Source organism: Tenrec ecaudatus, chromosome X, assembly GCF_050624435.1.
Source record: "Tenrec ecaudatus isolate mTenEca1 chromosome X, mTenEca1.hap1, whole genome shotgun sequence".
Taxonomy (NCBI): Eukaryota; Metazoa; Chordata; class Mammalia; order Afrosoricida; family Tenrecidae; genus Tenrec; species Tenrec ecaudatus.
Genome location: NC_134548.1, coordinates 74,876,431 through 74,902,605, shown reverse-complemented (window position 1 = coordinate 74,902,605; position 26,175 = coordinate 74,876,431). Strand labels below are relative to the sequence as shown.

The 26,175-nt window shown below is 40.7% G+C and overlaps 1 protein-coding gene across 1 annotated transcript in view; it reads right to left on the bottom strand.

The window, feature by feature from the left end:
* The window catches only part of AR (androgen receptor), a 286,547-nt gene extending 271,223 nt beyond the window's left edge, over positions 1 to 15,324 (bottom strand). The window contains exon 1 of the mRNA XM_075539512.1: positions 12,530 to 15,324. Coding sequence (XP_075395627.1) covers positions 12,530 to 14,160 — 1,631 coding nt within the window. The 5' untranslated portion in view covers positions 14,161 to 15,324. The remainder of the gene's footprint in view (positions 1 to 12,529) is intronic.
* Between the last annotated feature and the right edge of the window lie 10,851 nt (positions 15,325 to 26,175).

Below are 26,175 nucleotides of genomic sequence, written 5' to 3'. Positions count from 1 at the left end.
AATGGTATAAAGCACATCCGTACTTTCTTTGCCCTAATCATTTTCAAAGCATTTGCTCTCCACTTAAGCCCTTTGGATCAGGTCCTCTTTATTTTCCGCCTCCCTCCCCGGTCCCCCCTCCCTCATGAGCCCTTGATAATTTATAGATTGTTATTTTGTCATATCCTGCCCTATCCGGAGTCTCCCGTCACCCCCCCCCCCTTCTCTGCCATCCGTCTCCCAGGGAGGAGGTTATATGTGGATCCTTGTAATCGGTTCCCCCCTTTCCAACCCACTCACCCTCTACTCTCCCAGTATCGCCCCTCATACCCCTGGTCCTGAAGGTATCATCCACCCTGGATTCCCTGTGCCTCTAGCTCCCATATGCACCAGTATAAAACCTCTGCCCTGTCCAGTCCTGCAAGGTAGAATTCTGATCATGGTAGTTGGGGGGGAGGAAGCATCCAGGATCTGGGGGAAAGCTGTGTTCTTCATCGGTACTACATTGCACCCTTATTGACCCATCTCCTCTCCTAAACCCTTCTTTGAGGGGATCTCCAGTGGCCGACAAATGGGCTTTGGGTCTCCACTCTGCACCTCCCCCTTCATTCACTATGGTATATATATATATATATCATGATGCCTTATACCTGGTCCCTTTAGCACCTCATGATCGCACTGGTCGGTGTGCTTCTTCCATGTGGACTTTGTTGCTTCTGAGCTAGATGGCCGCTTGTTCACCTTCAAGCCTTTAAGACCCCAGACACTATCTCTTTTGATAGCTGGGCACCATCAGCTTTCTTTGACACATTTGCTTATGCACCCGTTTGTCTTCAGCGATCCTATCATGGAGGTGTGCAGCCAATGATATGATTTTTGTTCTTTGATGCCTAATAACTGATCCCTTCGGAACCACACGATCACACAGGTTGCTGTGTTCTTCCATGTGGGCTTTGTTGCTTCTGAGCTAAAGCTAGATGGCCGCTTGTTTATCTTCAAGACTTTAAGACCCCAGACACTATCTCTTTTGATAACCGGGCACCATCAGCTTTCTTCACCACATTTACTTGTTCACCCGCTTTGGCTTCAGCAGTTGTGTCAGGAGGGCGAGCATCGTAGAGTGCCAATTTAATAAAAGAAAGTATTCATGCATTGAGGGCTGACCTTATTTCTTATCACTTCTCCACACACTTACACTGGCTAGACAGCCACATGGCTCTCCTCCACACCTGCTTCAGGTTCTTTGTACTTGTGGTTCCCCGTGTCTGGAATATTTTTACCCTAGAGCTCCATATGGAACACTTTCAGTAAAGATTTCCCCGACTAATATCAAACAGTCCTTCTCGCCATCTCCCACACTCTGATTAGTTATTTTTCCTAAAACATCCTGTGCAATCAAGAAGACTTCAAAAGGCTCATGGGGAAAAATCAGTTATCTTTTAATTTGATAAAGTTTTTGAAACCCTGTCATCTTCTCCATTTATTTGTTTCCTTGTTATCTGTATACCTTCACTAAATTGCTCCATGAAAGCAGGGATTTTTGTCTGATTTTATTGCTGTATCACTGAGGACTTAATATAGAATTTTACATATAATAAGTGTTCAACAAGTGTTTGTTGAATAAATGAAGTCTCTAAATTTTGGTGGCAAGTTTTGCTACAGAGAACTCCCAAACAACTCAATCTATCAGTGTGGTGAGTGGATAAGAAGGCCAGGAATATGACAAAATCAACCTGTTTGCAGTACTATACCACTGAGCTTCCTTTGCCTCTCTGAGAAGGAAGAATGGAACTAAAGGCTCACCTAAACAACGTTGAAGCTGCTTGACTTGAAGCAAGTTACCTAATCTCTGAGCATAGTGTTTACAATGGAAATAATGGTAGTGTGACAGTATGAATAGTATTATAATAGTATGAAAGAGTCAAGCACTGTTAATAGAAATATTTTCCACTTTGGGAAAGAATACCACAGATGAAATACAAAGTTCCACGATGGCTTATTTATTATCTAGTACTAAAGAGTCTGGCTCAAGTAACTTCATTATTAGGGCCTTAGTTCTGTGTTGAATTCACTGAAGAGAACCAACCACTCCCAGTGAAATCCTGCCACAGACCCCTTGCAGTCCAATTAGTGGGTTACACTTCTACCATAAGGAACCAAGTCAGACTGTAGAGAACACCATGATCAGGGAGCAAGATATTAAAATATCTGCATCTTCTAATTGATCAAAAGAATTACAAAAATAATGGTTATGTGTCCATTACTCCCAGAATTGTTTGATTGTTTTTCGATTTTGTTATTTCAAATCATTATATTAGGACAGAATCCAGATATCATACCACTCAATAGTTCAGTCATGGCAAACAGTGTTGTACAACCGCTACCACCATCATTTTCATAATATTTTCTTCCTTCTTGATATTGGCTCCTGCATTGCCCACCACCTTCACTGCTGCACTCCCTAGGAACACTTATTCTAGTTATTGCTTCTATAGATTCCCTAACCTGGGTTTCATATACAGGAAAACACAGGAAGACACATAACAGAGAGTCAAGAATGCTACTCAACAATAACAAAATATACAGAGATAAGCTTCAATTTTTTAAAAAAACAGCAAAAACAGCAGATCAAACTCAACATGTGTCAAAAGGAAGATCAAATGACAAGGCTTTAACCATTCAAGTCATATTTATCATTTTAATCTACTGTAATCACCTCTCTAATACTCTCTGTTGGATAACCAGGTTATTCCCATCCCTAATTTATGGTCAGAGGGGAATCACTGGAGACTCATTCCATGTGTAGATCCTGCAAATATATTTTGGGCTTCAACTGTTGTCATCCATAGATTTCTGAAAATCAGAATTTCACAATTTAAGCTCTTCCATCCCTTAACTAACACCCTGATATCCCAGTCAATCCATCTTGATCAATGGAAGGAAGTCTTAAGACAAAAGAATCATTCCTGATGTGACCACTGTACTGGCCATCTTCATTGACTCCCATCCTAAACTCAGCCATATTAAACACCCACTGCCTCTAAAACCACTCAGGTGTTTATATACTCAATATTCTTTTAACTTTCAATTAATTCATTCTTTATATTATTATAGACTCACCCAGTCAAAGCTATGAAAACATGTTTCAGCAAGTATGAAAAAGTCAAAGAAACTGATTGGAATCACATTACTGAATATATTTTAAGTATTTCAACCTCATATTCTTTGTTCCAGTTCACATTTCATTTTATTTCCCTAACTAGTATGTCTGAAATATCCACCATGATCTGTATCAATTGCTTGAGTTCAATCATACTGCTTCCATCTTTTTATTTAATGAATTAGCAACAGCCACATGTAATACTGCTGACTGTCAGCCCAGATATCCACAAGGGTATCTAGTTCTTTTTTGAACACCTACATTTAAAAAGTGTACTTATCAGTATCCCATTATGGTACTGATGTTATGTTTATGGCTGCAAGCTCCTTGGGGGGGGGGGCAGTAAATTCAAGATCTTTCCTGAATTGTATCCCTTTTGCACTTAGCCTTTTCTATTACATAGCTGAACATGTAAAACCCAAAACCCCAAACCCACTGCCAATTAGTAGATTCTGCTCAGAGAGACCCTATATAGGGTTTCAAAGGCTGTAAATCTTTTATTTTTAAATCATTTTATTGAGGTTACAACTCTTATCACAATCCATACATACACCAATTGTGTATAGCACACTTATACATTTGTTGCCCTCATCATTCTCAACACTCACTTTCCACTTGGGCTCCTAGAATCAGCTCCTCATTTTCCTTTCCCCATCCCCCTCCCTCATGAACCCTTAATAATTTATAAATTATTATTTTATCTTATCTTACACTGCCCAGCATCTCCCTTCACCCACTTTTCTGTTGCCCATCCCCTAGAGAGGAGGTTATATGTAGATCCTTGTGATCGGTTCCCCCTTTCTACCCCACCTTCCCTCCCGGTATTGCCACTCTCCCCATTGGTCCTCAGGGGTTCATCTGTCCTGGAATCCCTATGTTTACAGTTCCCATTTTTACCGCTGTGCATCCTCTGGTCTAACCGGGTTTGCAAGGTAGAATTGGGATCATGATAGTGGGGGAGAGGAAGCGTTTAAGAACTAGAGGAAGGTTGTGAGTTTCATTATTGCTACACTGAACCCTGATTGTCTCATCTCCTCCCCACTACCCCTCTGCAAGGGATGTCCAGTTGTCTACAGATAAGCATTGGGTCCCCATCACGCGCTCCTCTCATTCACGATGATATGATCCCCTACCCCCCACCCCCACCTTTGGTGCTTGAAACCTGGTTCCCTGGGTCCTTCGTGATCACACATATTGGTGTGCTGCTTCCATGTGGGCTTAGTTGCTTCTGGACTAGATGGCCGCTTGTTTACTTTCAAGCCTCAAAGGCTGTAAATCTTTATGGAAGCAAATATTGTTGTTAGTTGTTGGGTGCCATTGAGTTAGCTCTGACCCATAGTGACCATATGTAAAGTAGAACAAAACAGTGTGCCTGTCCTGCACCATCCTCACAATTATTTCTGTGTTTAAGCCCATAGCCTCGACATTCTCCAACAGAGCAGCTGGAGCGTGGTTTGAACTATCAACTTTTCAGCGAAGAGTTCAATGCTTACCCAACTTTGCCACAAGAGCTTTTAGTAAGTACTTAAATGAAGAGTCGTTAGTTGATGAGAACTTTTTATTATATCATCGTATTAGGGTCATCTCTAAAGCCAGCTTCTGTAGGTCTTTTGGCTTATTGGTTTACAATTCACTTAGCATCATCAGAAAAGTACTGCCATGGATGATCCTTAGCCTAGGGTATTAATAATGTCAAAGTTCAGCCATTGTATAAGTGAAATTTAATCTTTGTTTTCAACGGTATGGAGGATATTTTCAAAAAGAAGCACAAATTATATGTGAGTAAATTAACCATTGCTCCATGTAGGAAATTCATTCAAAAGACAGTATTTAAAAACAAAATTATTACTCCAGCTGCTTATCTAAGCATAAACAAAAATGCAGCTAGTGATTTTTGTGGCCTGGTTTTCATTTGTTATCACTTAGTGCTAGTTTTCTGTATAGAAATTATTTTTATTCCTCTTTACTCATACTAGTAATTCCTGAACCAAAATTTCAGCACAAAAACTATTCAGTAGATAAACCTTAAACCTCCTTTCTATTGTCCTTTAGACGATTTCCAAAACTTTAGAAATATCCTTATATTCATCAAAGAAGTGGACTGGCATTATCAGTTCTGATTCAGTCAGGAAAAGATGAGAATAGTGTTCCTACCCAGCCTTCAAATAGAATTAACAAAGTATGCCTTAACTTTAAATGAAGCAGCAAACATCCTCTGCTTTTAAGGTACAGGGTTATTCAAAAGTTAGGTCCTCTAAACAAGGTTGTAGACTACAAAGATGACTTATTTTTCTAGTAATGAAAATTCTGAAATTTTAAATTAAGAAAACAATTTCATAAAGCATCAAAAAGAATAAAATACTTTGGAGCCTATTTAACAAAATAAGTGCAAAACATATACTCCAAAAACTATAAAGCACCTTTGAAAAGAATTAAGTAAATGGATTAGCATCCTATATTCATAGATTAGAAGACTTAATAGTTATGACACTACTCCCCAAATAGATCTAAAGATTAAATTGAGTTCCTATCAGAATCCAAGCTGATTTCATCATAGAAGTTGACCTACTGATCTTAAAATGTAGAAACTGATGGAAGCATAAAGCATCAAAGTAATCTGAAAAAGAACACCGGAGATGGAGAACTCGCGCTTCCTGATATAAAATGTACTGAGAAATAACAGTTACAAATAAAGGCAGGCATTACAGCAGTGGTATAGAAATGAGAGTCCAGAAATAAACTTTTGCATTTACTGTCAATTCATTTTCAACCAGGATTACGAGAGAATTAAATGAGGAAAGAATAGTTTTTTCTACAAATGCTGCTGGGACAATGGATATTTACATGCAAAAAATTCCTTTGTACCCCTTCCTTACACCATGCATAAAAATTAACTGAAAACCTGCATTCACTCCAAAACTGAAAAGTCATACTTAAGACTACGGAATTCTTAAAAGAATGTGTGATTGTAAATGTCTGTGATCTTATATTAGACAAAGACTTCTAAGATATGAAAAGTACACGTGACCAAAGAAAACAATGAGATTAATTGGACTTAATCAAAAGGTAAAACTTTTGTACTTCAGTGGTAACTATTAAAATGTAAAAAGATTCAATAGTATGTGAGAAAATATTTTAAAAGTATAGTCTTCTATCCATGAAATATGAAATACTCTTAAAACTCAGTATTAAAAAGACAACTATATTAAAAATGAGGACAAAGGATCTAAATAGACATTTTTTTTCTAGAGATATACAAATGACTAAGAAGTATGTAAAAGATACTGAATTATCACTGTCATTAGGGAAAGTCAGGTTAAAATCACAAGAAGGTCCAATTTTATACCCACTAGATGGCTACAATATAGGAAATGGAAAAAAAAATTTATTGTCAAGGATGTGGAAAATCTTAATCCCTCATGTGTTGCAAGTGAGAATGAGAAACAGTGAAAATGAAAAAGTGAAGACCATTGTCATCAAGTTGATTGCAACTCATAGTGACTCAATAAAACAGCATACAGCTGCCCCATAGGCCAAAAGAAGAGTCCACATTTTTTGTCCATCAGAGTGGCTGCTACATTTGAACTGCTGTCCTTTCTGTTAGCAGTTGAGCATTGAATGATTGCAGCACCAGGACTCCTGGAAAACGCTAAGGCCTCTGTAGAAAACATTGTGGCAGTTCTTTTTAAGAATTAGAGTTGCCACATAACCCAGAAATTCCATTATTAAATAGTCGAGAGAATTGAATATCTATGTCCACTCAAAAACTGTAATGCTCATAGTAGCAATATTCTGAATAGCCAAACACTAGAAAATCTCAAATGTCTATCAACTGATTAATGGATAAATAAAATGTGGCATTATCTATATAATGGAACGTTATTTACTAACGAGAAGAAATGAAGTACACACTTCAACATGAATGTACTGTAAACAAATTCCACATAACAGAAAAACAAACAAATGAAAAACTTCCTGGAGTGGATTCCAACTCAACTCATTGTCTTTAAGTCCATCCCAACTCATAGCAGCCCTGTATTAGATTCCTAAGCCCATACATATCGACAGGAGCAGACAGCCTCATCTTTCTCCTGCCAAAGGGCTGGGGAGTTGGAGCCACTTGAACCACAGACCTCGTGGTTAATAGTCCAACACTTAGCTAACAGCACCACCATGGTTCTAAAAAGACCACATATTGGATGGTTCCATTTATATGAAATGTTAGAATAGGCCAATTCATGGAAACAAGAGTAGATTGGTAGCTGCTTAGGGCTGGGGAGAGTATTCATAAGGTGATTAACTATTCTAAAATTGTGGTGATGTATGCATGATTCTGACTATAGAAAGCCCACTAAACTGTAAACTTTAAATGAATTAATTTTATAGATTGTGAGCCCCATAAAGAGTTACAGTCTAGAGGCAGCTTTGAGGTTTGGGATTTTTTTTTAAGCTGTTTTTTTAATGGGGCACAAAAAATAAAATCAGCAACATGTTCGACTAACCAGGATTTTAGGACTACGAATATAAGCTTATCTAGATGAGCTGCCCTCAACCCTGATGTGGCCTACAACTTGGAAGAAGGAACTGATGTAAGTGAAAAAAAAGAGTGGTATTTTTCCAGAGTGTGGAAAAAAATGTACATAACTCAGCCTATCATCTCTAGGTAGCAGCCACTGATAATAGCCCTTACTGAGAAGCGATCTTAAACATTACGGTAGGTACTTTCAACAAAAATATTTGGAAGTTCTGGCCTAGAGATGGTTCCCCACGTGGCAAACAGATGTTATTGAAAATGCGACTAGTGTATTCTTCAACTAGCAATGAAGAAATCACTAAGCCCTCTACAAGCTTCCTCAAACTTCCATGCATGCTAGTAAATAAACAGGAAGGTCCGGGGTCTTGCCTTTGAAAGGGGTGCTATATAAATATAAGATTTCATAGATTTCCTCTATATAAAAAAGCCAACCAAGTACTGCTAACTGAAAAGAACTTCACAGGTGATTTTTTTTAATAAAGTCATTTCTGTGTTTAAGGTGAAGATTACTTACTCTGACTTCAACATCACAGAATTTGATGGACTATTGAAAGGAAAATCTGAAGTCGATTCATTTCTTTAATTTCTCTCTTTGTTTTAAAATTTACATGTCGCATAAGTTTATCCAGAAGCCTTCACCGAGCATTCTCACATACAGGTTAAGTACTTCTGTGACATCACGATGCCTGAGTCTGATCAAGACAGGGTTTTCTCTGAGGGGGAAAGGGTCCAATATTCTCAAGTTATCCAGATGACTAGTGAAGCAGGGACCTTGACAGGCAATCTCACTCACTGCCGTCAAGTCAATTCTGACTCATAATGACTTTATGACAGAGAAGGACTTCTGAGATTGCAATTCCCTATGGGAGTAGAAATCCTTATCTTTCTCCTACAGAGCAGCTCATGCCACAGGTGTGATGAGAAAAATAGCCTGAGAAGTAGAAAGAGCCTACCCTGGAATGCCAAAAGCTTGAAAAGAGTACAATGAAAGACAACCAAGGACAAGAAGTACTTGAGGAAGCTGTAGACAAAGAGAAATGGTGGAGGTGGTGGGTGGGAAGACGTTTCTTTTTTCCTCTCAGTTCAATCTCACAAAACTTGATTCATGTGTGCTTTTCATTTTTCAGAGTCATGATTGCAACTTTACTATAAAATAAACCCCTTGTTTTGATAGACTTGAACAGGGTTCCAAATGAAACTGGGGCCTTGAAATCACAATAAAAATACTTATAACAACAACAACATGAATTACCCATTTCCCTAACTGCATCTAACATAATCCTACAAAGAGCAGCCACAATATATTTGAGTCAGGAGACCTTAAACTTTTTGGTTTTAAATGCACATATATGTATATATACCAGAAAAGGACATCACTAATTGAAGGGAAAACATTTAGCAAAGAAATGTGCCAGGAAACTTACTATGTCATTTCAAAGTTGCTCAAAGAATGTACATTTGATGAAGTAAAATTAGCACGTACAAGAAAGCCTTCCAAAGTGACCCCACATGGTTTACTGAAAAAATCTTTCATTGCCGTCAATCTTTGGTCCAACTAAGAAAGCAAGTCAAAACCCAAACTCACTGCCATCAAAGACTTTCGACACATAGCCACCCTACAGGATAGGGTAGAATTGCCTACGTGGGTCTCCAAGACTGTAATTTTTACGAGAATAGAAAGCCCACGGGCCATCAATTGCTGCATTCTACCAACTCTCCCAAAAGAGATACAATTAAGTGGCACCAGTCCTCGAGATCTGATTACTGGGACCCAGAAAGAACTCACCTACTACTTGCTGACCACATACACAAAAAAGATGTGTCTCCCAAACATACTAACCCTATCGGCCTGCAAACAGAGACAATCACTCTTTCTTGGTCCCAAAACAAAATGTGCTTTACAAAAACAAACTCCTCCAAAAAGGCAGACTGTGACAAGCTCCTAAGAGTGAAAGCACTCCTGAACACTCCTAAAATTCGATTATGGAGATCAGAAGAAACCCCCACGAGAAAATGTAAACATTAGTTTTTCATCTGGATAATCTCTCTTAATACCAATCTAATTCCTATACAGAGTAAATGTTTGATGTATAACTGTGTTGCTTGCTGATACGAGTGACCCAGAAGTCAGTTAACAAAGTTGCAGTCCTATTTGATCTATGAGAGAAGAAATTTCCAAAACGTTTCATCCATAAAAAATATACACAATCTCTATCACTTTGTAAGAAAAGACTGCATTCAAGGACTCTGTCCTTCTCTCAGCAAAAACATCATGGATGTTTTACAAAAGCAATTACTCCAGAAGAAGTTACTGAAGTTAAAAAAATTCCTCAAACAATATTAACTAATTTGCACAAATATTCAGTTGGAAAACAGAGGACACCAACAGGTGAAAGCCTCAAGAATTTAAGGTTTTTAGCTCGAATCTAGTACATAACGTATGCATGTGATACAGATGGAAGAAACTCCGGCTTGAGCAAAAAAAAAAAAAAAACCCTTTCCTATATATCAAACTGTGTACATATAAAGTGAGAGAAAGAAAGAGAAAGCAAAGTAAGAAAATGCCAACAAGGATTGGGTACATTCTGATGAAATTGATCAGTTTTCAATAAATAAACTTACTTAACGATTTTCTATAACCTAAAAACAGAAATTCTTTACCAACTAACAAGAAGAGGACACCATTTTCCCTTTTCAGAACCAATGCAGCAATCACGAACCTCTTCTCCTACCATCGAGTTGATTCCAATCCATAGCGACCCTATAGGATTGAGTAAAACTGTTCCTTGGGGATTTAGACCGTAAATCTTTATGGGTGCAGAAAATCTGATCATTCTCCTTTGAATCATAAGTAAAAGGTTAAATAATATTACGCTTTCTTTGGGTCCTAAATTTAAGCAAGGTGCCAAAGAGACATTGAGGAATCACAGTCTTTCAAATAAAGTTTTTAAATTAAGACCTGGAATAAAATGTGCCCACCTGATGCGAACATTTTGCACGTCATAGTCATTCCCTGAAAACATTTGGTTTTGTCTTTCAAGACACACAGGGATCCCTTAACATGCATAATTATTTATTTCTTCTCCATTAACATTTGGATTTTAGTGTCTGGGTTTTACATAACATAATAAGAGTAATAGGCTCAGAGCACCCCAGGTATTTCCCCACTTCCTCGAAAAGTTCACAGTAGAAGGCACTTCTGACTAGACAGGCCTACAAAATAAAACAGCCCTACCAAGTAAAACTGTTCTTAGAAAATGAAGACTTTCATGCTGTAAGACATAACTCCATCACAAAAATAAGCACTCCAAATTAGCTGAAAAAATACTTGGCAATATCAAATGAAATCTGAAAAACCTTTAGACTGTTAAAATCTAATAAAATGTAAAGCCGAGGAAGAGGCTGTTTATTCAACATCCCATACAATAGTATTTTGTGAAATCCTCTTTTCCAACACCGTGTAATGAACCTTCCAATCAGTGAACGGAGGCAAAAATTTACTAGAATGGAGGTTGAATTTAAGTCACCAAACATGATCATTAAGAAATTGTGGAAAAGTCATAATAAAAGACACACAGCTATAGCAACATAATTATAGAAACAAAGAACATGGCACATTAGCACCTGAGTAGCTAGTTTCCCAGTCAATACTTTCTCCCTAATGGAGAAAAACAAGCATCTTAATGTGTTGGCTTGGAAGGCCAAAGACAAAACAAACTCAACGACAATAAGGAAGAATTTTTGCCCAGATTACAATTCTGGGTCAAGACAACAGATTATGGGTCACTAAGAGTTCTTATTCCATTTGTTAGTGATAAGAGCTGATGTTGTAAAATGCAGGTATGTATGTAAATGAGGGCATTTATTGAAATGTTGCACTCTTCCCTGCTTGAAGCAGATTTCTGAACACTCTAAAAGAGCAGGAAATTGGTAAACAAAGCAAAAATGTTTTCCCACCACTGTCTGTGAAAAGTCCGACATTGGCTTGGTTAAACTGTTCATTAAAGAAACGTTATCCTCTTCATAGATTTGATCCGAATAGACAGCTATGGATCTTTGTAATCCACAGCGAAAATAAACATTTACAAGACAACACCGAATCAAGCAACTACTTCCAACAAAGTTGACCAATGCGGCAAGGACAAATCCTGCCCAGTGATTGCCAGAAACATGTCCTTTGATTTTTACCTACTTTTGAACTCTTGGTTGGATTCTCTCCTCTAGCCTACCCTGAAGCGAATCCCCAGCTACAGCCAGGGAAGGGAGTTTGCCCCTTCACTCAGCTGCTAGCAGAATCAAGCCACCACTTTCCCTAAAGCAGCACCAGCACTCCAGCACGTCTTTGAAGGAGGCGGGCTGAGAAACCCTGGGGCCAGTTTTGTTTGTTTGTTTGTTTATTTTAACTTACATGAAGGCCTGCCATGGGCTGGAGAACAAATTCTATGAGAATAAAATGCCTGTATTTATTGTTGAGATTAGAAAATTGGGGTGAAGAACTACTGGGCTTTCTCTCCCATTCGTCTGGGCGATGAAGGATGTGGAGCCTGCAAGGAGTGCAGGCCCATGAAAGAGGTAGGAAGGATTTTAAGAGCCTAGCTCGACTGTCCACGAAAGTCCTGGGAGGGCTTGCACTTGTACAAAGGTCACATAATAAGGATTAGGAACACTTAGTGGGGACTCACATCAAGCAGGCAAATTGGAGCACCCGCCCAGGGGAGCTCCGCGCTAGGGCAGTTTGAGGTCTCTCAGGAGTTACAGGAGTGCTCATGCAGCGTGGAGAGGAGAGATATTACAGGAAGCAAACCGACTCTTGCAGCGCTTGCTCAAAAAGGGCATTTTTGGAAGAGGGAACTTACCGCATGTCCCCATAAGGTCCGGAGTAGCTTTCCATCCAGGGGCCCATCTCACTTTTGACACAACTGGAGCTGGGATAGGGCACTCTGCTCACCACGCCACCCGGATACCACACATCAGGCTGAGGAAAGTCGCTTTCCTGGCCTGTCAGCCCCTGAGGTGGCCGAGTGTAGCCATAGGGGGCTATGGTCCCTGCCTCAACGCCTGCTCCACTGCCTCCACCGCTGCCACCACAGGGCCCATACAATTGGCCTTCTTCGGCTGTGAATAGAGTGTGCCAGGAAGAGGATGCCGCCGCAGAGGGCGAACCCGATCCGGGGCCCGCGGCACCCCCACCATGCAGGCTTCCCAAATCTCCATAGCGGCACTGTGCGGCTGTGGGCGCCCAGGCGCTGCCATAGTCCAGGGGGTTCTCCAGCTTGATGCGGGCATGGGAATGGTGAGGAGGTGCGAGCGGCGACGGACCAGCCAGGGCCAGCGGAAAGTTGTAATAATCGCGGCTCTGGTACGTTGCTACTTCGTCCAGTGTTCCCGACTTGTAGAGTGACAGGGTGGACGGCAGATCCAGTGTCCCGGCGCCCCCTGCTTCCCCGCTGCTGGAGCAGCCTAGGCTCTCGCTATCCAGACCTTTGGTATAGCCTCCCTTGCAAGGAGAATACTCTGCAGCCTCTTCTGTACCCTTGCCTGGGCCATCCTCCAGTAGAGAACCTTTGCATTCAGCCAGCTGGGCACAATGAGTGGCACGTGCAGCGAGTGGACCTCCCAGGAGTGGGGCGTACATGCAATCCCCCCGAAGGTTTTCACCAGGACTCAGATGTTCCAGCGCCTCCACACCCAAGCCCATGGACACTGACACCGCCTTACACAACTCCTTGGCGCTGTCTGAGATGGCAGAAGTGGCCCCTAGATAACTGTCCTTAGAGGAGGTGGGAGCCCCAGAGACCTCCCTTACTCTCCCGCCGCCACCGCCGCTGCTGCTGTTTTCAGATACCGCCTGCTGCTGCTGCTGCTGCTGCTGCTGCTGCTGCTGCTGCTGCTGCTGCTGCTGCTGCTGCTGCTGCTGCTGCTGCTGCTGCTGCTGCTGCTGCTGAAGGAGTTGCATGGTTCGGGCCTCACTCAGGATGTCTTTAAGATCCGCCGAGCAGCTGCTTAAGCCCGGGAAAGTGGGGCCCAGCAGGGACAACGTGGATGGGGCAGCTGAGTCATCCTCCTCCGGTGGGGCTGGTGGTTGCCGCGGCAGCCCCTGGCCAGTGGCCGCGGCAGCTCTGGGCTCTGGGACGCAGCCGCTCTCATGAAGGCTCTCAGAGGCGGAGTGTTTTGAAGGCTGCTGCTCCTCGTCCAGGGCCAGGTAGCCTGTGGGGCCTCGGCTCTGGGTTTGGGGAGAACCATCCTCACCATGCTGCTGCTGCTGCTGCTGCTGCTGAGACCGGAGGGGGCTGATCTCCTGCTGCTGCTGCTGCTGCTGCTGCTTCAAGCGGGTGCCAGGAGGTGCTGTGCTTGCAGCCTCAGCTTGTCTGGGGCCCGGATTCTGGATCACTTCACGCACACTCTGGAACAGGTTCTGGAAAGCTCCTCGATAAGTCTTGGACGGTGGCCGAGGGTAGACCCTCCCCAGCCCTAACTGCACCTCCATCTTTGCGTTTGCTTGAATCTTCTGCCTAGTTTCCTTACCTGGCCTCCCCTTTTCTTGCTTCTAAGAGTTCAACAGGCTGTGATGCGGTAGCCGCTGCAGCCAGCTGCCCACCTGCAGGAAGCTTCTGGGAAGGAAACTTGCAGGAGCAACCACGAAAAATCGTTTTAACAGCCTCAAAGTCTTGGGCAGAGGAAAACACACGCTGGACACAATCGTCCCTGCTAGGTTCGCAATCTGTCCCGGGTATTTGGAGGGTCGACTCGAAAGATGCTCAAATCTTGAGGGGGAAGGAAAAAGAAACAGTCCTTCTTCCAAAGTCCGTGTCCACTGAAGCAGGTGCAAAGAAGAACTGTCTGTTGTTTTGGTTTTGTTCTGCAGGCCTTTTGTTTGTTTGGCTGGTTGGCGGTTTAGTTGGGCTTTTTCCTACTCAAGTCCTGACTACCTTTTCATCTTTTGATCTCTGGTCCTGAGATCTGGGAGCGAAAGGGCAGGGAACGTGGGGGGAGGGGGGACGGGGGTCTGGAAACCGGGAGCACCAACCCTACCACTTCGCGTGCCGCCCGACCGACCGACAGGCCCGGACTGCAGTGCTGGAGCTGCTCCCCAGGTCGCCCGGATCCCAGAGCTGTCTTTGCAACTTGCAACTAGCTCGCCCGCTCCCAGCCAAAGGGAGTTACCTCTCTGCAAACTCCTGCTGGCCGCGCTGCTCGGGCGGGCGGAGGGGGGAGGTGGAGGCGGGAGGAGAGGAACTGGCAGAGGCAGTCACCAGAGAGGAGACTTGGGGAGGGGGTGGGGGTGGGTACGGCGGGGTGAAGGGAAAGAGGACAAAGGCAGCCTCCAGTCCTACCCGACACTTTCCTTGCTTCCTCTGAGTCTCTAGAAGCTTTCAAAAACTTCAGCGGAGGAAAGGGCAGCTCCGGAGCGGCGGCTTCGAAGCCGCCTTGCTGCAAGAGGCGTTGGCTGTCGCTGAAGCCTGGCTGGGTTTGGCGCGTTGCGTCCCTTCCTCTAGTGTCCCGCACCGGGGCGGTGAGCTCGGTGGCTCGGTCTTCGTAGTCTCCTCAGCCGTCAGGTTGGCTCCAGACCTTCCTGCTCTCGCGGCAATCTGGATCCTGGGGATCTCAGAGGGGGCGCTGGGAGGTGGAGAGAAAATGCAACAGTTTGCTAGTCGGGTCCCGCCCCCGCCCGCCGGGCCGGCCTCCCAGCCTTCCCACCTCCTTTCTTCCTCTCCTCCCCTTTCTTTTTTTACCCCTCCCCTTACCGCGGGCGAAAGCGTTTGGCTTTGGAGAAACAAGTGCTGGCGCAGCGCGGGGGAGCAGGAGAGAGGCTCTCTCTGCCCCAGAGGATTCCGACCCCTGAATGCCTCTGGCTTTCCAGGGGCAGAGTTTCGGGTGCCAGGGTAGAAGCTTGAGCTGGAGCTTTGTTTGAGGACTACATTACCAGAGCGCCTTGAGGCTCTTGTCAGATTTTGTTCTTCCAAAACCCAATCTCAAAACAGACGCCTGAGGGCGCGGGAACGGGGTGAGGGGAAGGGGTAGGGGAGGGAGTCTTCAGGAGTACCAGTTCCTTCTGAATGGCTACTAGTGGCTCTCCTAGTGCGCTGACAGGGACGCGCAGAGCAGGGGTGGCTCCCAGAAAAGGAGGAACATGCTATGGCCAATCCAGTCACTATTTAGTGAAGCCTTAGAGATTACTCCAGAGAGGTGGATCGGGCCTACTGGTACAGAGCCAGTTGCTCTAGGAACCAGAGCTTGCCTCTACCCTATTGTCTTCCTTTCTTCCTGTGTGTAATTGCGTCCCAATTCTCACTTATCACCCATCCAGGAGTTCAAAGGCAAAGCCACCCAAACAAGGAGGTCAAATATGCAAATGCAAGAACATTAGACATACACACAGGCGCCCTTGATTTTCTTCAGGGCTTTGCAAATGTTAGTTTGTTCATAGGCCCTTGATTTTCCCATCTATCTTTACACAGTTTAAACTTGCACTATATACCGTCCCGAAAATGGAAGCTACAGTTGAAGAAATGGTATCGTACCACAGGGCTCTAGGCCTCCCAAACTCTGGGCCTGGGCAAGGTCGGTCTATTCCAGAAGACAGGTAGACATTTTCTCCTGGGTCTCTCTCCTGCTCGCTACAATTAAAAAACAAAAAATCATTGTATGTAGCTTTCGACTGTGCTCAGCCAAGTAAAATTAGTATATACTTACCCAGAGGAATATGCACTTACATCAAAAGAGAAAAATCAGTCCTAAAGGCTGGGGAGGGAGGGGGGATGGGCTCCATTATCTTTGTTCTGAAGATGAAGCTGCAAAAAAAAAATCAGCCATTGGAAACTCTAAGAAGCACCATTCTACTATGACATGGATCACCATGAGTTGGCGTTGACTCAACAACCACTCGTTTTTAAGTGTTTTTTATTTTTAAAAATTATGCCATCAGCAATTCTATCATTATCAGGATAAGTGAACTACTATAACATACTAGGAGCATATACTTTATTTGAATTTTGAAATTTAATCTCCTCTCTCAAATTTTAATTTTCCTCAACACTCTTTCTTTTAAACATCAACTGATAAAATATATAACTCAAAAATTAGCTATTTTAATAATTTGAAGTGTTCCATTCAATGACATTAATTATACTCACTATGTTTGACAACAAACATATTTTCACCAGTTCAAACAGAACCTCAGTTACCCTAAGCAAATAACTTCTTATCACCTGCCTTCAAGGCGATGAAGACTCATGGCAACTTCATGCTCCAAGGGTTTTCAAGCTCATTTTAAAAAGTAGATAATCAGGTCTCTTTTAAGGCGCCTCTGGGTGGAATGAAACAGCCAAAATTTCAGATAGCAGGAAGCACAATAACAGCACCATGCCAAGGTTTCAAAACCAGTTGCCCTGGATTCTACCCCCACTTATTGTGAGCCTGACTCATGGCACACTTTTTATGTCAGAGTAGAACTGTGCTTTACAGTATTTTCTTTTTCTTTTATTGTATTTTCTGTGAAAGGTTACAGAGAAAATAAGGTTCCTATCTAACACATTTTATTCAAATCACTCTGTCCCATTAGTTACAGTTTTCAAAATTTGTCAACATTATCATTATTTTCACTTTTTTCTTTCCTGACTTCCTTGCCCCTCTTTGCTTTCAGGTAAATGTTGACTGTATTGTCTTATATTGTTTAAGGAAGTATATTACTCATGGATAATGTTATTTACTTTATAAGCCAATCTATTATTTGATTGAACACTGAGCTCTAAGAGTCATTTCTAAGTTCAGAAATACTCTTAGGGTTTATTCTAGTCTCTATTAATCCAGTAAATCTGATACATTTTAGGAATTTAGTTTTGTTCTATGTTTTTCTTTTATTCTACCAGTGAATCTGTCATGTCCCTGGTCAGACCTGTCAGTAGTGGTCGATGGACACCATCTAGTTCTGCTGGTCTCAGGCTAGAAGGGGTCATGGCTTTTGTGGCCTATTAGTCCTGTGGACGAGTTTCTTCTTTGAGTCTTTCATTTCCTTCAATATCTTTTGTTCCAGATATGTAGAGACTAGTGGCTGTATTTTAGAAGGCCACTTGCAAGCTTTTAAGACATGGCATTACTTATCAAACTTAAATGTTGATATTATCTTTATAAACTATGTTATGCCAATTGACTGAATTGTCACATGAAAGTATAGCCTTTTAACCTAGTAAACCAAGCCTCCATAACTGTATCTGATATGCCTCTAGGTAAACTCAAGCATCTAACATTTTTGTATTTAGTGCCTCAAATACTTTCTATCACCTAAAGACTCCGAGCCCATGATAACTACTAATCAACTTTTCTCGGTGCAAGTCCTTCTTGTATATTTTACAGTATTTGTTTTGTGTGTCCAAATTATTTCACTTAGAACGATGTTTTCAAGTTTCATCTATGTCATAGCATGTGTGGCAGTAAGGTAATTTCATGTCCATTTGAAGATCTATGAACGTGCAGGGGTGGAGTTTAGCCTGTCAATCCGGTCACAGCCTGATGGTGACTCCTTGTGAGCATGGCCTTCTTATAAGGAGGGTCCCGGGAATCTTGCCATCTCTGTCTTCACCTTACTGCTGGCGAGCCACTCTGGGACCTGCTAGAGCCCTGTGATGCTTCCGCAGACCATTCGATCCACAAGATTTTATACCGTGATCTTTATACTTTATACTGTGATCGTCCTAAATTTCTTATCATTGCATGTGGCTGCATGAGTCTGAAGAGGGACTTATGGACTCATATCAGACTTATGGATTTGAGTTTGACTGGGCTGGGATATTTTCCTGATATAAAATTACTTATTGATAGAAAGGTCTCTCTTACATATATGTGAGTGTCACTGGATTTATTTCTCTCATAAACCCGGTCTAACACAGCATGTTTCAGAGCCATATTTCTCATTGTGGCTGGAGAATATTACCTTTCAATGTCTTTTTTTTCTAACATTTCAATGTTTTTAAGAAGATCAAGAGACAATTGAAAAAATCCAATATATATCATTTTTTATTTTGTTGGGGACTCTTGCAGCTCTTATCACATCTGTACATATGTTGTCATCATATTTCTCAAAACATTTTCTTTCTACTTGAGACCCTGACATCAGCTCCTCATTTTCCCCCTCCCTTCCCCATGTCCCCTTCATAATTTATAAATTATTCTTTTTTTTCCCTTTTTTCATGTTTTTCACTGACCACTCTCTCATTTCACCCACTTTTCTGCTGTCTGTCCTCCTGGGAGAGGGCCATACATCGATCATTGTGATTGGTTCCCCCTTACTCCGCCCCCCCCTCATCCCCACTCCTGCAACCCCTACCCTCCTAGTATCGCTGTTGCCCTTATTGGTCCTGAGGGATTTATCTGTTCTGGATTCCCGGTGTTGTGAACTCTTATCTGTACCAGTATACATGTTCTGGTCTAGCCAGATTTGTAAACTAGAATTTAGGTCATGGTAGTGGAAGGGGGGGACCATTAAAGAACTATAGGAAGGATGTGTTTCATCTGTGCTATGGTACATCCTGACTGGCTCATCTCTTCCTTGTGGCCCTTCAGACAGGGGGTGTACAATTGACTACTAATGGGCTTTGGGTGTCCACACTGGCCCCCTGCTCAGTCCCATTGATATGTTTTTTGTTTGCTTGCTTGTTTGTTTTGTTGTGGGTCTTTGATGCCTGATACCTGATCCCATCAACACTTCATGATCACACAGGCTAGTGTGCTTCCTCCATGTGGGCTTTGTTGCTTCACAGCTGCATGACCGCTGGCGTATCTCCATGCCTTTAAGACCTCAGGCACTATATCTTTTGTTAGCCAGGCACCATCAGCTTTCTTCACCACATTTGCTTATGCACACGCTTTGTCTTCAGCAATCGTGTCAGGGAAGTTGAACATCACAGAGTGCCATGTTAGTAGAAAAAAATTGTTCTTGCATCGAGGGAGTACTTGCATGGAGGCCTAATATCATCTGCTGCCATAATACTCTATAAATAAATATACGTACACAGATCGGTTCCCCTGTCATTATATATAAATGTATTTACATAGATACATGCCTGTATGTAGACCTCTTTAAATGCCATTTGCCTCCCAGTTCATTCCTCTATTTCCTTTTATTTTCCTCTTGTCCCACTATCATGTTGGGCCTTCATTCAGCTTTTGGTAATTCCTCCTGACTTCATTGCCCTTGATTGAGCCCCCAATATTTTTAACAGTTGCTTCCTCTTTCTCCTACTCTTCCTCGTCCTGTAACCTTTTCCCTCCCCCCCTTTATTCATGTAATTAACCAAGGGTGTCTTTCCTGGACAGTCTAGTTAAGAGTAAGTTTCCTCAGCAGTTTCAAGGGGGGTCGTTAATAGGATTCACCCTACTTTCATTGTCAGAAAAGTGAGAATAGGCTGGCCTTTGGAAAATACTAGACATTGTCCAATTCCTGTGGGTTTCATTTCAATAGCTCAAAATTCTGTCTATGTCTCTTCATCTCTTCTGCTGCCAACCTAGCTACTTTCTCACCTGTACTATTAAAAACAGTCTCCTCACTTCTACCTTTGCTCTCTTAGAGCTAGTTCAGCACTGAACATACAGAAAGAGTGTTTAACTGCCTTATGAAAGAATATTGATATACAGTAATTTGTACACATTTCAAGTGTACAAAATGATATTTTTTACATATGCATTCATCATGAAACTGTCACCAACATAATCAAGATAATGAATGTACCCATTATTCTATCACTATAATAGTTTTCAGAATTTTATATTTATAGAAACTATTTTTTGTCTAGTGTGTTCCACTCAGCATAATTCTCTTGATATCCACCCAAGTTGTCATGCATATCAATAGTTTGTTCTTTATTGCTTAATAATATTCATACCATAGTTTTGCTTTTGTTTTTACTTTTTGATGGGCATTTGGATACTACTGGGACTCTATGAAGCTATTAAAAACAAAGATATCATTAGCATGTATATACATATTTTTAGATGGACATATTTTTCATTTCTAAGCACTTAGTAGTAGGAACTTTCTAAGTAGGTATCAAACTATCTTCTAGTGTAGCTGTACCATTTACATTTTCGCCAACAGATGAGAATCCAGTTTCTCCTTGTCTTCATCAACAATTAGTATTATCAGTCACTGGGGTTAGATGTATAATGGTATCTAATTTAGTTTGCATGTTGGGTATTGTTCATGTGTTTATTTTCCATTTGTATTCATTCTTTTTGTCTCTGGGGGGAACCAACAGGAGCTCTGGTGACATAATGGATTACACATTGAGTTGCAAACTATAAGGTTACTTGCTTCAACCCACCAGCCACTCCATGGGAGAAAGCTGAGACCATCTACTCTTGTAAAGATTTAAACTCTCAGAAACTCAAAGGGGACCTATAGGGTCACTATGAGTTGGGATTGATTTGATGGCAATGAATTTTAAAATTTTAAAAAGACACACAGTTAAGCACTTAACTGAAAGGTTGGTGTTTTGAATGCACACAGAAGTACCTTGGATGCACCTGGTGATATACTTTCGAAAGGTTTATGTTAGGCTGAGTTCTGTAGAAAAACAAACCAGTGACACTTGTTTATACAAAAAAGAACTTTATATCAGGAAGCAACTTTACATCAAGAAGGTGGCTCCACCCAGTTCAACTCAAGTCCATAGGTCCTATGCTTACCAAGGACCCTCTTCAGACTCACACAGCTGGAGGCCTAAGACGCCAAACGGTGAAGTGAAAAGCAGGGTGAACCTATGTCAGTGAGGTCAGTGAGGTCCAAGGTTGGTCAGGTAGATGGCAAGGTGCTTACAGCTCTCAGGAGGCAGACTCAGAGTCCCAGAGAAGTCCCAGCAAGGAGGAATGGGAAGTGACACAGAGAGAGCCATACCCAGAATCCTTTCCAAGACTATAACACTTTATGGGAGTAGAGAACTCCATCTTCCTGCCCTCCCCCCTCCCCGGGAGTGTCTAGTTGACATAAAATCACCCAACTACATAGGTCACAATTATGAAAACTTTATTCTGCACACAAGGGGTCACCGTGAGTGGGAATTGACTTGAATTCAATTAACAACAACAATATACATTCTTTAGTGATATATCTCCCCAAGTATTTTTAAATTGAGCTGTTTATCTTCTTATTATAGCGTTTGGCTATCAGTTATTTGTCAGAAATATGATTTACCAATATTTTTCTCAGTCTGTACCTTTATTGTCTCGCCAGTCTCTTTGGTAAAACAAATTTTTAAAATTTTGATAAAGTCTAATATACCAATTTTTTCATTTGGGGGTTATACTTTTGGTATCAGATCTAGGAAATATTTCTCTAACCCAAGATCACAATTGTCTCCTGCTTCCTTCTAGAAGTAGTATATTTTCCAGCTTTACATTTAGGCTTATGATTCATGTCCCAGTGCTTTTAAAACAGAAATACCACATAAAGATGGCATTCACAAACAAATGTATTTTTTCACAGTTTAGAAGATTAGATGTGCAAATCAGGGTCCAGACTCTCAGTTCTAGGGTAAAGTCATTCATTTGTGGTATGTCTTTTATAACAGCACAAAATAATCCATGTAGAGTTAAATTAATATGTAAATATCAAGTTGCTTCACATTTAGATGTCCTACTTTTTCCCAGCACTGTTTGTGAAAATGATTATCCTATCTCCACTTAACTGTGTTTCCATAATTATCAATACACATGTGCTTATATAGAGGAATCTTTCTGATAGTTGAATCCGATAGTATCATTTCCCTAGTAAAATCTTCTCATTGGTTTCTGATTGTTATTATAAAAGCCCAAATCTTTAATCAGTCCTATATTATCTTTCTTCTCTCTACTTCTCTGACTTCATCACATAAAAAAATTTCTCTTGCTCCACTCATTTTGGCCTTGATTCAGTTCTTCAAATGACTTACAGCTCTTCTTGTTTCATTCTACTTGAAATACAGTCTTCTCCCCATTCATATAGGTAAGACTTATTCCTCTTACCACTTGTAAGTAAGCCTACCTGGGTCTCCTAGGCAAGCTCAGATTCCCTCTTTTAATACACTTTTTAAAAATAGTTGTATTGACATATGAGTCACATATCATACAATTTTATCATTCAGTCATACTAAGATTTGCACAATCATCACCATAATCATTTTCATAACCTTTTATTTTCATATTCATTGCTGGTTCCCCATTTCCACCCCATTCTCCTCTGCTATACCCCGATCCAGCTTACTGTCTCCATAAGATATATTTATCCTGGGTTTCATAAACAGAAAATCAAACAAAGCAAAACATAATCATATAAAATCATACAAAGCAAGTAAACAAACAAAAAACAACAATAGTGACTAGACAAAACAGTAAAACTTCAATCAAAAATAAAGGGGAGAGCAAAAAAAATAAAGGGGAGAGCAAAAATAAAAAGCAGAGCAACTTTAAAATGGATCAAAATGGAGAATAAATGATAGGGCATTACATTTTAACCTAACTACATCTGGCATAATCAATATTACACTGTTCTCTGTATGATAGCAAGACTGGTCACATCCCTCAACTATGATCAAAGGGTATTCACCAGAAACTTAATCCATGGGAGGACTCTGCAAATGGATTTTGGGTTTTCACTATCATCCATAGCCTTCTACAAACTGCGGGTTCACAATTTAAGCTCTGATACCATTTTATCCTTCACATTTGGGTTTTATTATTTACAATCCTTGGAAGCACACATGCTGATGTGCTTCTTCCGTGTGGATTTAGTTGACCGCTCCCTTAGATGGTTGCTTGCTTGAAAGCAAGTGTGTAAGACCCCAGGTGCTATTCCTTCCGATAGCTGGAACCATCTAGTTTCTACACTACACTTTGCTATAGCACCCACATCTTCAGTGATTTCTTCTTGAAGTCAGGCATTGAACAGGGCCATGTCATAAGAAATATTTGTTCTTAGATTGGAGATAAAATTAAGTGTTCGCCCCAAAAACGTTCATTTAATTATGGTTTATGTGTCTCTGGTTCGTTTTAGAGATATCATTATCATGTTATGATAGAGAACATTACCAATCATTCTCCAGTGGCATAAGGCAATTCTATTGAAAGTGTACTAAATTTAGCCAATTGAATAGAATTTTTAACAGTGTTGAGAAAAGAAAATTATAGTCCACCATCAGACTGCAATGCATGAATTATTGACATTTGCAGATTAAACTCTTAAGTGGCTGGACAGTATTTACACAAATAATGGGGGTGGGTTTTAGGGCAAATTTTTCAAAAGCACTCTTTAACAATGGCAGAACCATGCCTACATGATTAATATATGTCTCTAACTTCCTCCCTGACTTCCCTCTTTCAGGATATCTTCAACAGAATTAAAATTGCAGGGGTGTTTCTGAAAATACAACTCTATAACCTTCCATTACCTACTCAGTGGTTTTAAGCCCAAATACATTCTAAGCAACAAACATTAGTGAAGAGAAGGTAATATTGTAGAGATAAAAGGTCTGTGGCCAACTAGACAGCAGCTGTCCTGTCTGAAGAGGGCAGGCACCACTCAGATCTAACTCATCGCCAAACAGGAATGTGGTTTCAATGTCTCAGATGTTCCATTAATTTCAAGAACAGCAGCATTCCAGATTTTAATATGAAATCTCCTGATCTCTTTTTATGCTGGCAACTGATTTAATAGATTTCAAAACATCATGTAAGTTAATCCTCTGTAGACCAAATAAAACATATCTGTAGACAGGAATCAGTTTGTAGGCTGCCACTCTACAATCTTTGGCTTTCGGATTCAAGTCCAAGTTATCAAGCCTATCCTAGTCCATCACAGTTAAATCCAAACCCTTCTCTCACCTACCTATGTCTGTCTAATATCTACCTTCTCAGTCACATCAGACTTTTTGAGTTGGTCGTAATATACCTTTCACTATCAGGCCTGCCTACTTTTTATTTTTAAAGGCCTGCCTACTTTGTGGCCATGCCATTCCCTTTTGTTTTAATGTTATACCCTCTATTTCTGCATGACTAAGACACTACACTAATAGTAAGCTTCCTGGGAAACATTCCTGGGTTTATTCATTATAATTATTTTTTGTAAATCTTCCTCACCTTTTATGATAGCATGTATTCATTTGTTAGTTATTCAACAAATGTGTGGAACTCCTACTGTGTGCCAGATACTCTGCTAGACTGTGGGGCTAATAGCTTTAAATAGCTCATTTAACTAAACTATCACTATTAAATGTCAAATATAAGCATATCAAATGATATGAGAAAACAAAGACTTCTCCATCCTTCTGCTGTTTGACTGCCAACAATTATAATTCACTAACAATTCATTGTCATTTACTGTTTTATAATTATTTACATTTGTATTAAAAAGTCTCACTCAAAAAAGTTACTACCATCGAATTGATTTCAAACTGCCCCTATAGATTTTTGAGTCTAACTCTTTAAGGGAGTCAAAGCTTTGTCAAGTTGTCTCAAACTGCTCACTCTGCAGTTATCAGCCAACATGTAATGTACTACGCAACCAGGGCTTCTCTCTAAGAAACCTAGTGAGCAAAAATTACTCCCATTTCATAGAGGGATAAACTTACATTCAGAAAAGTGAAGTGATTTGTCCAAGGAGGACTACTACTATGAACTCTAAGTATTCTACTACAAAGTAGTTTATCTCTTGTCACTAGAGTTTAGCTATGTCTTTGATCCCAATGTATGGTAAAGTGACCGGTGTATTCCTAAAATGTTCACCAAGTATTAGGCAAGCTAATAGGTACAATTGAAATTTTGGTATAGCAAGGCATTTCATAACAACTTTATAGTTTAATATAATGAAAATAAAAACTGTTTTCCACTTGTATTTATGTGCTTTGTTATCTCTAGCTAATCAATTAACCATTCTTAGTCTCATTTTCCTTATTTTTAACATAGAGATAGTAATTTCTATTTAGTCAATTTACTGTGAAAACCAAATAAAATGAAGAATACAAAAGAAATAAATAAGACTTATTATAATGATTATTTGTCCAGCATATTTCTCTCTATCTATATAGGTATAATAAACTATATGTATAAGTTTTACAAATTATATGTTTATAATTTGGATATGTGCACTAAATAATATGGTAAGGTAGTAAGTGCAGCTGAATATGTATAATATGTAATCCTTGCAACAGTATTCCAAGGGAATAATTATCATATTCCCAATTTTAAAGAAAATGATAATGAGGTAGACCTAGAGTTGGAGGTTTGGTCTGTTTGATACGAAACAAAATGTTATATTGCCTCTCAGGCATTAGGCAACAGTTAACTATTGGTATTATCTGTATGGCACTATTTATTTTTCAGAAGGTTTAAGGATATTTGACCCTAAGTTCAGATGCCAGTGATAACATTTGGGGTTCAAAGTTTAAATTTCACATTTAAAAGTTTCAAAACATGAAAAGCAGAGGTCAACAGTAGGGAAGCATTTTTAAAAGACCCCTCTCCCTACCTCCCCCCATCT